Raw genomic sequence first — 16,900 nt, 5'->3', positions numbered from 1 at the left:
CTGATTTAGTAGCTCGCCTTACGTCCCTTACTTAATGTTTAGCATGTACTTTTTATAGTGATGTCAAAAGGGGGAATTAATCAGGCATATCGGGTTGTTCTATTGAGGGGGAACTGAACTAGAAGATACTAAAGGAAAGATTGGTGGGGCACTTGTTCTTTGTCCAAGGGGGCGTTATCACTAATGATCACTTAGTCCCTTTGATATAGCTTAATAATATATCAACAATCTTTATTTATCATCATTAAAAAGGGGGAAATTGTTGGGTTTTAAGAACTAGGCAACTCAGTTCCTATCCCTCGTCTCCTCGGCTTTAATGATAACAAACACTTAATGTTTCTAATATCTACCTTGAGAGAGTCATTGTAGGATTATGATAGAGCTTCTATTGGAATCATTCTCAAGGTTTAGTATCTGCTTTATCAAGAATAGAAGCAAACGAACTAAGGAGCTTGGATGGCGTTGATATGTTCATGGGAACCGAAGAGGTTAGTACAAGGAAGAGTGATTCATTGATATCGCTAAAGGGGACCGACGAGTTTATTTATGATATCTATGTACGAAGGGAACTTATTGATAGCACTCAAGGGGACCGAGCATTCATATATGGAAAGAATCTTCTTTAGTTCCTATATTTGAAAAACTCCTTCATTTGAAGAAAACGGTTGAGATTAGATTAGATATTATAGTTTAGATTCATTATATCTTGCTGATTTCGAATATTTTAGTTTTGGAAAATCATTTTATCATTCACCTTTATAAGGTTTCGTTTTAGGGTTTGGTAAGGTTAGCGAGTTGAAATTGTCGTATTAGCTTAAGTTTATTGATATAAGAGAGACTACACAAGCCTAAGTAGTGAATCGTGTGTCAAATCTAAGAATTGTGTGTTCAACTTAGGTTGTAACTCCTGTGATTCATTTCAATAAAAAAGAGCGCTTTGGTTTCATACTTTATTTCAAGAATTACACAAATACATAAACACTACACTTGAATTCCGCTCTTAGGAACTTGAATCTCAGTTCCAATGAACAAGCCACTTAATGATCCAACAGTAAGAATTTTATGGACGTAATGGAATTTTTTTGGATTAGGACAAACAAAGAGGGACGCCCGATATAGTTTAGGACTGAGATAATGGGACAGAGGGAGTAATACTTTTCATATTCCATTAGATAACACTCCCTTACTCTCATTATATATGCTCGTCTCCAAAATTATGGGTGATTTAGATAATATGGGTAGTAATAATTGAATAAAGAATAAATAGAAGAAAAAAATGATGATAAATGTTATTGGAAGAAGAGTATATTGGTTAAAGAGAAATATGAGAGATAAAGTGTTGGGTGAATAAAAAGTTTAATTTGAAAATGAATGTGTACTTAGAGAAGATAAATTAAAATGTTAAAAGTTTTTATTAATAAAAATATGAAATATTTTTTGGAATGTCCGGAGAAAAAAAAAACAGAAACTACATAATGAGATAAAGGGAGTAATAAAGTAGATCATCTCGATGAATCATTAAACACGAGGGCGCATACAGAATCACACCATATGCAGAAAGGTCATCACACAAGCCCACTGAATAATAATTACAACACCCAATCGATGGATAATCTGAAGAGTATTGCAATATATTGCAGTATATTTCAAATCCTGAAGTGGGAAAGAGGAGAAGCGTCACCAAGACCTTTAGTTCGGCCGACTTCAAAGTAGTCTTTGAGGGTAGTCTCTCGATATCTTGGTGGGTTGCCTTCAGATAACAACTCCTTGATGGGACATAGATGCCTAGTATAAGAATTGGGATCAAAGAAAGTGTTGAAAAAGCACGCAATGGTAATTCGTGGTCCTTCCTCATTTGCTAAAACTCTGTGCTCTACGCTCTTCAATTTATCATTTGTTATGAACTACACACAAAAGTATACTCCAATAAATCATTATCATTCATATATTTAAACCTATATATATTAGAAAAACAAACACATTTTCAAACTATTATTATGTGTCATTTTTTTCATCTTGTAATCCGATAACATTTAATAGGAAAAGATGATTATCACAAAATCTACCTATAAGTATAGGGTTTTCTAACATGTGCTTACTTTAGAAATTCATGAAAAATAAAACAATTAACCCAACACAATAGGATCTTATTCATCCAAACATGAAAATCAAGAATATAAATTTCACTATTCATATATCATTTATGTTTTGTTTGTTTCTAAAACAAAACATAAAAATATCCTAGTAGATCAAGATTTCCTAATTAATAATATAAATCAAAATTTTCATACAAACTTAACAAACATACTTTTAGTATTTTATTTTAAAATTTTCCAATTTTTTTTATACATTATTTCATCTGTTATTCTAAACTAATACAAAATCAACCATAATTAAGGTTGTAGTGACGGAACTCTCTGGGTATTAAATATTGAATAAGTTATTAGGGGGTACTTAGTATTCATATACTAAGATATGAAATATTAGGTATGAGTATGAGATATCGGATATGGGAATGAGATTGATATTTTATGTTTTTGTTTGGCATGTTGAAGTTATGGAACTAAAAGAATAAAAATTAGTATATGGAAAATGTTAAAAAAAGATGTGTAACATATTAAGTACTAGTTAGATATTAATAAACTAATATACTGATCATCAGGTATGGATATAAGCCACACATGTACTCCATATTAGTATATTAATACCAAACATCTATTTAGCTACCTAGATCTATTTGTTTTTACTACTTGTAGAACCGCGAGAAATTTAGCTTACTTGTAATAAATCACCAATGTTAACGACAACTGCTCCTAGAACAGGAGGAACATCTAGCCATTGACCCTCATACATAGCTTGGAGTCCACCGATCTCCTTATCTTGCAACAATAATGTTAGAAAGTCGTTATCTTGATGCTTAAACGTACCAATCGCCCTCTCAGGCTTCGGGCAGGGTGGATAGTAGTGGTTGAGCATGGTTATCCCATCAGCGCATCCTAAGTCCAATAGCTTATCTGGGCCGAGCCCAAGCCCATCAGAAATCAGCTCGAAGAGCAGCTTTTGACTTTGCTCCCATACTCGAATAGCGGCTCCCTACACGGCTTAGGCAACTCTTCCTTCTTGGCAGGATCTGGCGCCACCGCAATGTAAAAACTGTCTCGCCAGTCACCTGGTCCCTTTCGTGTGTAGAGGTCAAAGTTGCTATTGTGGATCACTTTCTTACCCGCTACCGAGCGTGTGTAGTATTGTTTCTTGACGGTTATGTCTTGATCGAAAAATGCACGTGCTCCCAATAGCGCCTTGTCCAACGTTTTGACTGGAATCCCATGGTTAACAACCTAGATCCATCAACAACTACTTAAAAGAGGGTATATCAAGTTCGCATAAACATTCAGGCGTCATTCTAGAAAACTTGTACATCTAAACATAAAAGTAAATGGAAGTAGGTGTAGGAATTGGTGTCACTGGAAGCTCAGTGAAGCACAAAAATTTAGGGATGTGTTTGAGAAAGAGTACTTATGATACTAATAGATAGAACATAAATTATTATAAGATTTTCATAACTGAAAGAAAACACAAGAAAAAAATAAACAAATTCATCAGTTCTTTCATACTTTACCATTTATCGAATTAAATTTACCAGAGATATACAATTAATGAAATTATCCACTAATAGATCTATTAATTAAGAATGTCAAATTACATGGGCCCTACGCTCAACACGGAAAAGGGGGTCGTGCACGTACGCGCGCTTCAGTCCGGCCCAACATATAAGCCCAATGGGGTTCCATCCTAAAACCAATTGGCAATAGGAGGAGTAATCCATAACTCGTGAGCCCAAGCTCGAATCCGGGCTCTGTTACCATGTTAAATTACATGGGCCCTACATCCTACACAGACAAGGGGGTCGTGCACGTACGCGCACATAAGCGCAGTCCAGTCCAACATACAAGCCCAATGGGGTTCCATCCTAAAACCAATTGGCAATAGGAGGAGTAATCCTGGGTTTATATAGTGGGCTCTTTATCTTCCAAATTCCGATGTGCAATACTATCTCAACAAAAAAGTGACGAATTTGATTAGCAGCTACTTGCCTGGAAGAACCCCCATGTTTCAAAGGCATGGATGATCTTTTGAATCACTTGTGATCGAAGCATGACATCATGGCCGATCCCTTGGAGGTCGATTGTTGGGACGGTGGCGGTGGTGGTGTTGGGTTTGATAGTGGAGGTTGATTGGTGGTTGTGTTGATGGTTGAAGATACGAGGCACTGATGTGATCCTAGAGTCGACGAGGCCTTTTACTCCGGCCTTTGTTTCGTCGAAGGCCTTTCGCTCTGCAGCTATGGTGTCGTCTAGTGAGAGATCACATGACGTCATTAGTGTGAGGTTGAATTAATGTGGGACGTTAAGAGAAGATATTATAGGGTATGTGTGTGGGTCATTCTAAGCGAGAGTTATTATTCCACTTAGCTTTATTGTCAGCCGATGCTTATTGCATTTATATGGTTTTATTTGGAATTTCCGTATGTGTGAAGGTGATTTAGTAGAAGACGCAAGCAAAAGAAAACAACCAATTAGAAGATTAAGGGCTCAAAAACTCCCCAATCTTGATTGAATTTTCATACAAACGACAACACAAACCGTAAGATGTGTCAAAGTTGCCAACTACCAAATGACGAATACTCCCCACCTCCATTCATAATCGACTATCAAAAAATGTATATTGTTAGATCGAATTCCGGATAGAAACTGAGATTTAAATATGACTATATTCTCTAAAGCGTAAATAAGAGTAAACATAGTTGATACAAACTTATCAATTCGTGAAAGTTCTCTTTTCATCTCTCTTTCACTCAAGAAAGCTCTCAACTAAACTTTTATAAATAATACACTCAGATCACACAGACTAAGCACTTTGTTTCACATCGAGAGAATGAGATAAAGAAGAAGTGATTTTCTTTTCTAATTCTCTTCTCTATTTATAGTCGATCGATCGACTAGCTTAATCAAGTTGAGTTCATCTAGCCACGTCAGAGAGACCTCTTCAATCCGGCTGGTCAGCAAGAATCTTTTTCTTGATGCTGCAATGACTACATCAACTTGCTGATCATGCTTCCTAAAAGCAACACGTGTAGGGTTGTTAATCTCCTTGAATTGCAACTTGCATTTTCTATATTAACACGTGATTTAAGCTAGAGTAGTGGCTTCTTAAATTCAGTCGCGCTTCTCCCTTCTTTCTTCAAGTAATTGCCACACGCTATCCTTCATTCTTTAAACTGTTATTCTCTTAGCTACACCCTTGCGCTGCTCTAGTGCTTTAAGCAACTCTCTTGCGCTTCAAGCTAGATCACTATCTTTGTTTAACTTCTATGAGTCTGTAACACCGACATGCACGCGGTCATCACGAGCGGTCATGATTACTATTTATTTTCCCAGCAACCAATTACAAAAGTAAGTGATAAGTAAGGGTCAATCCCACAGAGAAAACTTTTGGGTGTAGCAGAACTCAATCTCAATTTGTTTGAATTGTTTGTATTTATGTTTCTGGGTGGTTGTTCCTCTTTTCTAATCCATCTACATCTCCATTTTAGTTTATATCGTTGCATTCTTTGTCACCTATTCATAATAATCCTTATGTTTCCCTATCAACTAAAAAGACATATTCACATTCTCCATTCACTAACCAGAACCTTGTAGAACACGTTTATACCTAGGACATGCACAACTAGAATGAGTCGCCACCAAGCGTCTCCAAATCTTAGTCCTTGAGACAAGCTAAGCAACACCGGAGTCTACAAATGTCAACAACTAAGACGAGCCAATAAGTGTGTCTACAAATCCTAATTATTTGTAATACTTTCTCCTTTAACTTGTTCCCCCAACCAATCTAAACACAAATGAAAGAGTTGTCCTAAAATGATATTATGCTAATAATCATGAATGTCTAGGTTGTCAATCTATTCAATAATACAAAGGAATGAGATGATAATCATGTAAGCAAACACATAAACATACTATGAATTAACAAAACTAGAAGAACACTTACAAACTAAAACTTCAATATAGCTTTCATAGGAAAGGGAAACAACGTTCTTGAAGCTTAGCTCCTCATGATATGCTCTGAAACTAAGAATGAAATAATGAATAACGAACCAACCTAGCCCGTAGGTAGAAAGACTCCTTATATAGGACACCTAAGTTGACCTAATTCTAATAGGTAGAAAATAATCAAAATACGAACTTATCCTAACATAATTATACTAAATACTAACTAACTAGATATTCCTCTTATGGTGAATAGAAGATTATTCAATCTGGTTGAGACAAGGGGCAGAAAAAAATAAGGCGTCAGTTGCGACCGTTGAGGTCGATGCAATTTTTTCTTATCCTTTGCAACAGAATGTTCCATCATGTGAGAAAACGCAAGATCTGGACTGGAGCCTTGGCGCGAGGCCTGGTGGAAAAGGCACGGGACGTGGCCGTGACTCTGTCAACTCTTTACTTCTGGCAGCTACACTTCTACTTGGTATGTCTAGAAAACCTTCACTTTGTATCTCCATTGACATATTAACTTTAAATTCCTCTAAATATGTGTAAAAACCATGATACTTGATATGCTCGTTGACGAGCATCGTTTAGCCACGTCAAAAAAATAAAGTACCTAACTGCTCCTCTACAAGTAGAGTGGCAAGCAAGGGTCGATCCCACATGGAGTGTGGAATTAATTCTTGTGGATTTAATATAACTAACTTAAAAGTAACCAAAAAGGGGAAGATGGTGTAAACTAACTAAACTGAACTAAATTAGAAAACAAATATGAGAAAACACTTTGTTCACCAAGTATTCACACAACAGATTAATTGGTTTGATCATTGACTTCTTAATACTATTTGGGTTCAATCTTTAAATTATATATTATGGTTTCCCTAATCCCTGTTCTAATGTAGTTAATAGTCCAACTAGTTCTATTAACCCTTACCTAAATACAATCCTCAAACTATCAAGAATTAATCCATGGGAAGCAATGCATTCAGGAATAGATAGGAGCATGCAGTGCCACTTAGCTCACAATATATCATCATTCTCCACACAATCACAAGTTCAACTAGCCCAAGCAATTGATTTGCTACCTTATGGTAAGACTCTCCAACTCGGACAAGTCAGACCTAGCAGTATGAATTAGATCTAAACAACCTAGGTGGCCAATCTAGATAGATAAATCACATTCAATCAGCAATATAGAACACAAGAGAGATGAAACAATCCAATAATATATTACATAGAACCAGGGTACAAGTCTTACAAACCAATCATCTTCAGGCTTCAATCTGAGAACTAAGATAGAGAGACTACTCGTCCCTCATTCTACGTAAACCAAACATAATTGAATTGAAATGATAATAATGGATGATGGGAAGGAGGCATAACTCTCAACCCTATTTATATAGCCTAAAAACCCTAGGAACAAGCCCTAAAGAGTCCAGCCCATAACTCCATCTGAAACTAGGTTAAAACGGCCCAACAACTCACGCAACAAACAAGCGGCTCGGTAGAAAACCCTATATGGGTGCGCTGGTACCAATGTGGGCGTGGTCGCGCCGCCTTGTAGAACCTTGGCACGGTCGCGCCCTAGGCTGCTTCCCCTGGTGCGGCTGCGTCCTCTTGTGTGCGCGTTCGTGATTCGTCTGTTGGATGTTTCTTCTTCGGTCTTCTCCCAAATGCTCGTAATCCTTGTGCTTAACCACTTTTGTTTTGCAAGGTCCGGACTACGGTGATACGCTCTAAATCATGGCCACTACGCCTATAAATGATGCTAATGACCACCTGTTACGCCATACTAGATGTCGCTAATCACAACCCCACACTTAAACCTTTCTCGTCCTCAAGTATGATGCAGCTAACTTCTTGGTGATCTCAGCGAGTATGGAAGACATGACTGTAGTGGTTGTCGATCAATACTCTAGCTCTTGGTACCTAAAATCATCAAAAGCACGGGTATAGAATTCGACTTTACTAGAAATCTCAAAAATAATTCAAGACTCAATATGACTCTAAACTAACTCTAAACTGTTGGTGATTTTAGTGTCATCAATTCATTTTAGTCGTAATGTGATTTACTTGAACTGATGCGGTTTATCGTTAGGCTCGGAAACAAGTCTGGGTTAGTGCGGAGTGCACGCTTGTTGAGCTAACGGTTCATCGATCACAACTATGAAACAGGGTCGAGGGGAATGCGCTCGAGAAAGGGTGATGCGCTTGAGAGGTTCTTCTCAGCGCCCTTGATGCGCTTCAGAGGTTCTCGACGAGCTCGCTCGAGAGGTTCTCGACCAGAGGTCCTCGACGAGCTCGCTCGAGAGGTTCTCGACGAGCGGTCCTCGACGAGCTCGCTCGAGAGGTTCTCGCTCGAGAGGTTCTCGACGAGAGGTCCTCGACGAGAGGTCCTCGACGAGCACAGGTTGGATTGGTTCTCGACGAGAGGTCCTCGACGAGAGGTCCTCGACGAGCACAGGTTGGATTGGTTCTCGACGAGAGGTCCTCGACGAGAGGTCCTCGACGAGCACAGGTTGGATTGGTTCTCGACGAGAGGTCCTCGACGAGAGGTCCTCGACGAGCACATGTTGGATTGGTTCTCGACGAACCTTTTTGGAAAGATACTTTGGTCGTCGAGGTTCTCGACGAGCATGGTGTATAGGTTCTCGACGAGCATCTTGGAGAGATACTCGTCGAGCAGATGGTCTTCCAGAGACTATTTGGTATACGTATCTTTTGGCCGTCAACAGGTACTCGACGAGAACCTCATGAAGGTACTCGGCGAGTAGTATCTGTGATTTATGGTTAATCAACCAGACGTGGGTATAACTGCCCAACCGCAATTCAGATTTTTTAGCTGTTCAACTGCCCACTCTGTTTCATGGGGAACCCATTACTTCTATGGGGTTTCGGTTCTATATATAGGAGACGATATTGAGCACAGAATAAAAAAGAGAAAAAAAGACGAGAGAACGATTTTCTGTGCAACAACTGCTCGACTTCTCAGATCAAATTTCATAAGTGCCTGAATTTGATTGTCCCTTCTCGGATTATCCCCGCAAGGAATTCGTGTAACCCTGGCATTTCTATAGGGTCGAATTATCTTGTTCGGAAAGTGAACAAACACGATCCGTTGAAGGTATCCAGGATTATCACAACAGAGCACGAAGACGAAGAAGCACCAACAGTACGAACAAGATAATTGCTGTTGATAATGGCTGGAGGTAGCACCATCAAGGAGATGACCACGAACTTTGGGAAGCTCGAGAAGTTTCAAGGCCAGGATTTCCGCCGCTGGCAAAAGAAGATGCACTTCATGCTGACGGCGCTGAAGGTGGTGTATGTGCTGTCTACACCAATGCCCGAGATAGTGGAGGATGAGCCAATCGAAGTAATCAGGCGTAGATCCAAGTGGGAGAACGATGATTACATCTGCAGAGGGCACATCTTAAACGGTATGTCTGATCCCCTATTTGATATTTACCAGAATGTTGAGTCTGCGAAGGAATTGTGGGATTCCCTTGAATCCAAGTATATGGCAGAGGATTCATCAAGTAAGAAATTCTTGGTGAGCGATTTCAACAACTATAAGATGGTTGATTCGCGATCTGTCATGGAGCAATTCAACGAGATCCTCCGGATCCTCGGACAATTCACTCAGCATGGCTTGAAAATGGATGAATCCATTTCTGTTTCGAGTATAATCGATAAATTGCCTCCATCATGGAGAGAGTTCAAACATACTCTGAAGCATGGGAAAGATGAACTATCACTAGTTCAGCTTGGTAGCCATATTCACATCGAGGAGTCCCTAAGGGCTTCGGAAGATGATAAGGGAAAGGGCAAAGGTATTGCTGGACCCTCGGTCAACATGATCGAAGAGGTGGCAAAAACTTTAACAAGGGCAAAGGGAAGAAACGTGCTCCCAATAACCACAAGGGTAGTTTCCGGTTCTAACAAGAAACCGAAGCTCGAGTGTTGGAAGTGTGGCAAAAATGGCCACTTCAAGCGGGATTGCCGGTCTGGCAAGAAGCACGTGAACGCGAGCGCAAGTGGTTCGGGAAAAGGGTCTTCGGATCAATCCCGAGCGCAAGGTCAGAATCTAAAAAGTGATTTGAATGATGTATTTGAATATTCAGTTTCACTGATTTCTGAGGCATATTATGTGCAGGATGATGCGGTCGCGTGGTGGATAGATTCTGGCGCTACTACACACGTTTGCAAGGATCGTTGCTGGTTCAAGTCGCTTGTACCAGTGGATGACGGTTCGGTTCTTTACATGGGGGACGATCATTACGCTCCCGTGGAAGGCAAAGGAAGTGTGTCGCTAGAATTTAGTTCAGGAAAATCTTTGTTGTTATGTAATGTTTTGTATGTACCTAGGTTACGGAAAAACCTATCTCTGGACCAGTGTTAAACAAACTTGGTTTTAAACAAGTATGTGAATCAGACAAATATATTTTGTCGAAGTGTGGAGTGTATTTTGGTTCCGGATATTATAATAATGGTATGTTCATGATGAATTTGAACGGAGTACCGCAACATTCTGGGTCCGCTTTCATGTCCTCGTCATGCGCTTTCATGTCCTCGACGAGCGTTTCTAAGTTCTCGTCAAGCGCTTTTATGTCCTCGACGAGTATGAATGATTCATCGTTATGGCATGCTCGTCTAGGACATGTGCACTATAAGAGGATGAATGATATGGCGAAACATGACTTAATCCCTGTGTTTGATGGGAACGTTGAAAAATGTTCAACGTGCATGTTAACAAAGATAACTCGACAACCTTGTAAAAGTATAACTAGGAAATCGGTTATACTTGAGTTGGTTCACAGTGATCTTTGTGACTTGCATGGTACACCGTCATTAGGGAATAAAAAGTATGTTATTACTTTCATAGATGATTCGTCTAGGTTTTGTTATGTGTATTTGCTTCATTCGAAGGACGAGGCCTTAGATAAATTTCGTATTTATAAATCTGAGGTTGAATTGCAACAAAATGGTTTATTAAAACTTTACGCACGGATAGAGGTGGTGAATACTATGATCCGGTATTTTTCCAGTCCATGGGTATTATACATGAGACTACGGCTCCTTATACACCACAACAAAATGGTGTGGCCGAGAGGAAAAACAGAGCGCTTAAGGAAATGGTTAATGCCATGTTTATCTCACTCGGGTTTGAGCGAGGGGTTCTGGGGAGAAGCCATGTTAACGGCTTGCTATTTATTAAATAGGGTTCCTAACAAAAGGAACAAGACTACCCCATATGAGCTGTGGTATAAGAAACGTCCTAACTTGTTCTTTTTACGAGTTTGGGGTTGTAGGGCCGTGGTTAGATTACCGGACCCTAAAAGGAAAACTTTGGGTGAAAAAGGGATCGATTGCATCTTTGTTGGATATGCTGAGCATTCCAAGGCTTATAGGTTCTATGTTATAGAACCTAATGACACGATTTCTATCAATTCTATTATAGAATCGAAAGATGTAATTTTTGATGAGAAACGATTCTCTTCAATACCTAGACCAAAGTATGCTATACCAAGTTCTGATAAAAATCTAAGGGATGATCAATTATCTGATTTACCAAGTGAAGCGCATGATGTTCGACGAGAAGCGCATGAACCTCGTCGAGAACATGATGTTCGACGAGAAGCGCATGAACCTCGTCGAAGCAAAAGAGCAAGGAGGAAACCTGAATTTTATGGCTCTGATCTTCAAATATATTTAGTTGAGGGATCAAAGGATCAAATTGAGTCCCAATACTCGTATTGTTACAGTATTGAGGAGGATCCAAGGACTTATGATGAGGCCATCAAATCTCGAGACTCTAGCTTTTGGAAAGAAGCGATCGACGAGGAGATTGGCTCAATCATGGAGAATAATACTTGGATATTATCTGATTTACCACCAGGTTGTAAGCCACTGGGCTGCAAATGGATCTTCAAGAGGAAGATGAAAGTCTATGGGACAATCGACAAGTTTAAAGCGCGATTGGTTATCCAAGGCTTTAGACAAAGGGAAGGTATCGATTATTTTGATACCTATGCTCCTGTTGCTCGTATCACTACAATTAGATTGTTGATTGCCTTGGCGGCTATAAACAATCTAATGATCCATCAAATGGATGTGAAAACGGCTTTTCTAAATGGAGATTTAGAAGAGGAAGTGTACATGAAGCAACCGGAAGGATTTGTAATGCCCGGTAATGAGCATAAAGTGTGTAAATTGATTAAATCATTGTATGGGCTGAAACAAGCACCGAAGCAATGGCATCAAAAGTTTGATGAGGTTGTCTTGTCAAGTGGTTTCATTCTAAACCAAGCGGACAAGTGTGTATATAGCAAGTTCGATGCGCTCGGGAAGGGTGTAATCATTTGCCTATATGTGGATGACATGTTGATTTTCGGTACTGACCAAAATCAGGTTGATAAGACCAAGAAATTTTTGTCATCCAGATTCTCCATGAAAGATATGGGAGAAGCGGATGTAATTCTTGGTATAAAGATCAAGAGGGAGAACATAGGGATTGTCATTACACAATCCCACTACATTGAGAAAATTCTCAAAAGGTTCAATCATGAACATTGTTCTCCGGTTAGCACTCCCATGGATATGGAGGCAAAGCTTATGCCTAATACAGGAAACCTGTGGATCAACTTGAATACTCAAAAGCCATAGGCTGTTTGATGTATGCTATGACTAGCACTCGACCGGATATAGCCTATGCGGTTGGTAAGTTGAGCAGATTCACTAGTAACCCTAGTAGACATCATTGGCATGCTATAACAAGGGTTTTCAAGTATCTAAAAGGTACTATGATGCATGGTCTGTCATACATGGGATTTCCTTCGGTGATAGAGGGTTATTCGGATGCTAGTTGGATAAACAATGATGACAGATCCTCGACGAGCGGATGGGTGTTCTTGCTCGGGGGAGGTGCCATTTCATGGGCTTCTAAGAAACAAACTTGCATTACAAGTTCCACTATGGAATCTGAGTTTGTTGCATTAGCTGCAGCTGGGAAAGAAGCGGAATGGCTAAGGAACTTAGTGTATGAGGTTCCGATATGGCCTAAGCCGATATCACCCATTTCTATCCGTTGTGATAGCGCTGCCACCTTGGCTAAAGCCTATAGTCAAATTTACAATGGCAAGTCTAGACACTTGGGTGTTAGACATGGTATGATTAGGGAGCTAATCATGAATGGTGTGATATCTATTGAATTTGTTCGGTCGCAACAAAACTTGGCTGACCACTTGACGAAGGGGTTAGGAAGAGACTTAGTGATTAAGTCGGTGATTGGGATGGGATTAAAGTCTATCTAAATCTACCAGTTATGGTATACCCAATTCCCTTCTAATACAACGTTAGAAGTTGAATTCAATGTGGAAAGACATAGTTGGAGATTGGAGCGCAAAATGTATCCCAAGGTATGCGCTCGGACCTGTGAGTGATGTTAGGTTGAAGTACATCTTCTTAATGGTTCTTTTGACAAATTGCTTACGCAGGGGCAAGACTAAAAGAACCACCTATATGAGCATGAAGTTTAGCCGCTTCAAGAAGCTTGGACTTGGCTTCCTATATGCTTATGAATGGATAAGGACACATGGCTTGTATAGTGTCAAGTATGACTAGTAGAGTGTTGTATAAACGATTGTGTATGATATCTTCAGGTACTCAGATGGGTTGACGGTTCAATCGTTACGACACCCCGATTTCTCGAGTATTTGGAATGTGTATTGTACTAAGATGAAAATTCAATCGCAAGACATTTTCATTTATGCATTTGTTTGATCGTTATAACTATATGTTTAATATTGTGTACATATCGTTATATGTACTACGTAGATCAAGGATTACACTAAAATGGGGGGGATTTGTTGGTGATTTTAGTGTCATCAATTCATTTTAGTCGTAATGTGATTTACTTGAACTGATGCGGTTTATCGTTAGGCTCGGAAACAAGTCTGGGTTAGTGCGGAGTGCACGCTTGTTGAGCTAACAGTTCATCGATCACAACTATGAAACAGGGTCGAGGGGAATGCGCTCGAGAAAGGGTGATGCGCTTGAGAGGTTCTTCTCAGCGCCTTGATGCGCTTCAGGAGGTTCTCGACGAGCTCGCTCGAGAGGTTCTCGACCAGAGGTCCTCGACGAGCTCGCTCGAGAGGTTCTCGACGAGCGGTCCTCGACGAGCTCGCTCGAGAGGTTCTCGCTCGAGAGGTTCTCGACGAGAGGTCCTCGACGAGAGGTCCTCGACGAGCACAGGTTGGATTGGTTCTCGACGAGAGGTCCTCGACGAGAGGTCCTCGACGAGCACAGGTTGGATTGGTTCTCGACGAGAGGTCCTCGACGAGAGGTCCTCGACGAGCACAGGTTGGATTGGTTCTCGACGAGAGGTCCTCGACGAGAGGTCCTCGACGAGCACATGTTGGATTGGTTCTCGACGAACCTTTTTGGAAAGATACTTTGGTCGTCGAGGTTCTCGACGAGCATGGTGTATAGGTTCTCGACGAGCATCTTGGAGAGATACTCGTCGAGCAGATGGTCTTCCAGAGACTATTTGGTATACGTATCTTTTGGCCGTCAACAGGTACTCGACGAGCACCTCATGAAGGTACTCGGCGAGTAGTATCTGTGATTTATGGTTAATCAACCAGACGTGGGGTATAACTGCCCAACCGCCAATTCAGATTTTTTAGCTGTTCAACTGCCCACTCTGTTTCATGGGGAACCCATTACTTCTATGGGGTTTTCGGTTCTATATATAGGAGACGATATTGAGCACAGAATAAAAAAAGAGAAAAAAAAGACGAGAGAACGATTTTCTGTGCAACAACTGCTCGACTTCTCAGATCAAATTTCATAAGTGCCTGAATTTGATTGTCCCTTCTCGGATTATCCCCGCAAGGAATTCGTGTAACCCTGGCATTTCTATAGGGTCGAATTATCTTGTTCGGAAAGTGAACAAACACGATCCGTTGAAGGTATCCAGGATTATCACAACAGAGCACGAAGACGAAGAAGCACCAACATAAACTTAACCCAACAATGGAATCAATCATTACTCCATACTTGAACTATGCTATTTTACACAAGTGCATTAATCATGAATCTCTAAACTATGTCAATGATCTTTCTAATAAAAAACATACAAATGATGATAATGCAAGATCAAATACATGACTCATTCTCTCCTAACATGCTTCATCATTTATGAAGATGATGCATAAGCTCCAACACCATTGAAAGCATACTTAACAGAAAATAACTCAATTCAAGTAATTCCACATGTAACTTTCTAATACTCCTTTTCATCCTATTCATGTACTTCTTTCTCTAAAATTTCTTACTTATCACCGGGCCCGTCCGTCTTACAGCCTGGGCCAATTTGTATTTAGGCATCGAGCCCATCCGTTTTACGGTCCGAGCCTTTATTTATTTACGACCATTCATTTAGGTAATGGGCTCGTCCTTTTTATGGTCCATGCCTTTTTCTTTCTATGCATATTGTAACGAAAAAGGAAGGAAGCAATATAATAATAACAATATGATAAAACAAGAGAAGAGATGGTAACTTGCAACCTTAGTATTGGTCCTAATGCATTCTAATCATAAACTGCATGCTCAAGTCAAAGTCTTAAATCTGATCAATCATATCATCATCATACATACTTGCAATATCAACATCAAGGGCATAGTGAAAATATTCAAAATTAATACACTATTATAGAAGTCCACAAAGCATCAAATAGGGAGAAATTAGGATAACCGACTCTAAAATTTTCAAATAGACTCAAAAATTCAAACTAACTAGGATTGTTGAGATAATTCCCCACCCCCCACAGTTAAACTAAGCAATGTCCTCATTGTGAAATAAAGAATAAAGGTAAAAGAAAAGTGGATATGCAAAAATACCTCATAGATAGTTTGCCTCCCGGTCAGCGCCTTTGGTTAAAGTCATAGGCCCGACTTCTTGCTCTCTTATTCAACACTTGGTTCCTCATGGGCCATCTCATCAATTAATCCTCTCATCTTCTGCACACAGTAGGATTTGGCACTTCGCCTCTTCCTATTCTTCTTGTCGTACCACCTCCTTCTCTTCTTCATCTTCCCTGTGTGTGACCTTTGCAGTAGTTCAGTGAACCAAGGCCCAGGTGTTCGGGGTTCCAGAGTCCCGAATGGTGTGAGGTGTACGTAGGTGGCTTCCTCAGCTGAGGTTCAGCTCCCAGAACAAATCTCCTTCCGACCTCGCCTAATGGTAGTCCTGGATCGTACTCATTGAAGTTCACCGGCGGAGGAGGAATGGCCTCAAAAGATGCAGGGTAAAGCGTGCGGGCGTGCAAGGAAGGGCACAATCATGTCTGAAACTCGGGAAGCAGGTCCGTAAAGGCGGGGTCCCGTGGCTCCGAGGCGGGGTCCCGCGGCTCCGAGGCGCGGTCGCGCCACTCTATAGGGGCGGTTGAGTGGTCGCGCTCCTCCTTAGCAACATAGGTGTGGTCACGCTTCTCCGGCGTGCGGTTGCACGACTCTGCAGAGGCTGAATCATGAGCTTTCTCCTCGGGATGTGGGCGCGTGTCGGCTGGTCTATCAACCTCAATCTCCTCCTCCTTACTTTGCACCTCGTTTGAGCTCTGGTCACTACCTATTGTAATAGCGTTATACTGGCAATGCTCGGGTCAGCTGTGGTGTGCGGCTGCTGAACGTTGGCCTGATTTTTCTTTAGGGTGGCAACTGTCTGCATCATCCGCTCAATCTTCTTGTCCACATACCTTGTCGTGTCCCGTGACTGCTTGACCATTCTTTGGGTTCTTTCTTCGAGTACCCGGGTGCTGATCGCGAGGCGCTCTATCAGGACGGTCATCAAA

The 16,900-nt window shown here is 40.6% G+C and overlaps 1 protein-coding gene across 1 annotated transcript; it reads right to left on the bottom strand.

Moving 5' to 3' along the window:
* Positions 1-1,646: 1,646 nt before the first annotated feature.
* On the bottom strand, positions 1,647-4,379 carry LOC141249292 (uncharacterized). The gene is given in 4 exon segments (XM_073669579.1): positions 1,647-1,904; positions 2,779-3,059; positions 3,062-3,338; positions 4,095-4,379. Coding segments are annotated over 4 exon segments (1,101 nt in total).
* Between the last annotated feature and the right edge of the window lie 12,521 nt (positions 4,380-16,900).

Source organism: Phyllobates terribilis, unplaced genomic scaffold, assembly GCF_046119375.1.
Source record: "Phyllobates terribilis strain yellow unplaced genomic scaffold, ASM4611937v1 Scaffold_4452__1_contigs__length_60797, whole genome shotgun sequence".
Taxonomy (NCBI): Eukaryota; Metazoa; Chordata; class Amphibia; order Anura; family Dendrobatidae; genus Phyllobates; species Phyllobates terribilis.
The sequence above is the reverse complement of the archived record's forward strand: the minus strand, read 5'-3'. Positions and strand labels throughout refer to the sequence as shown.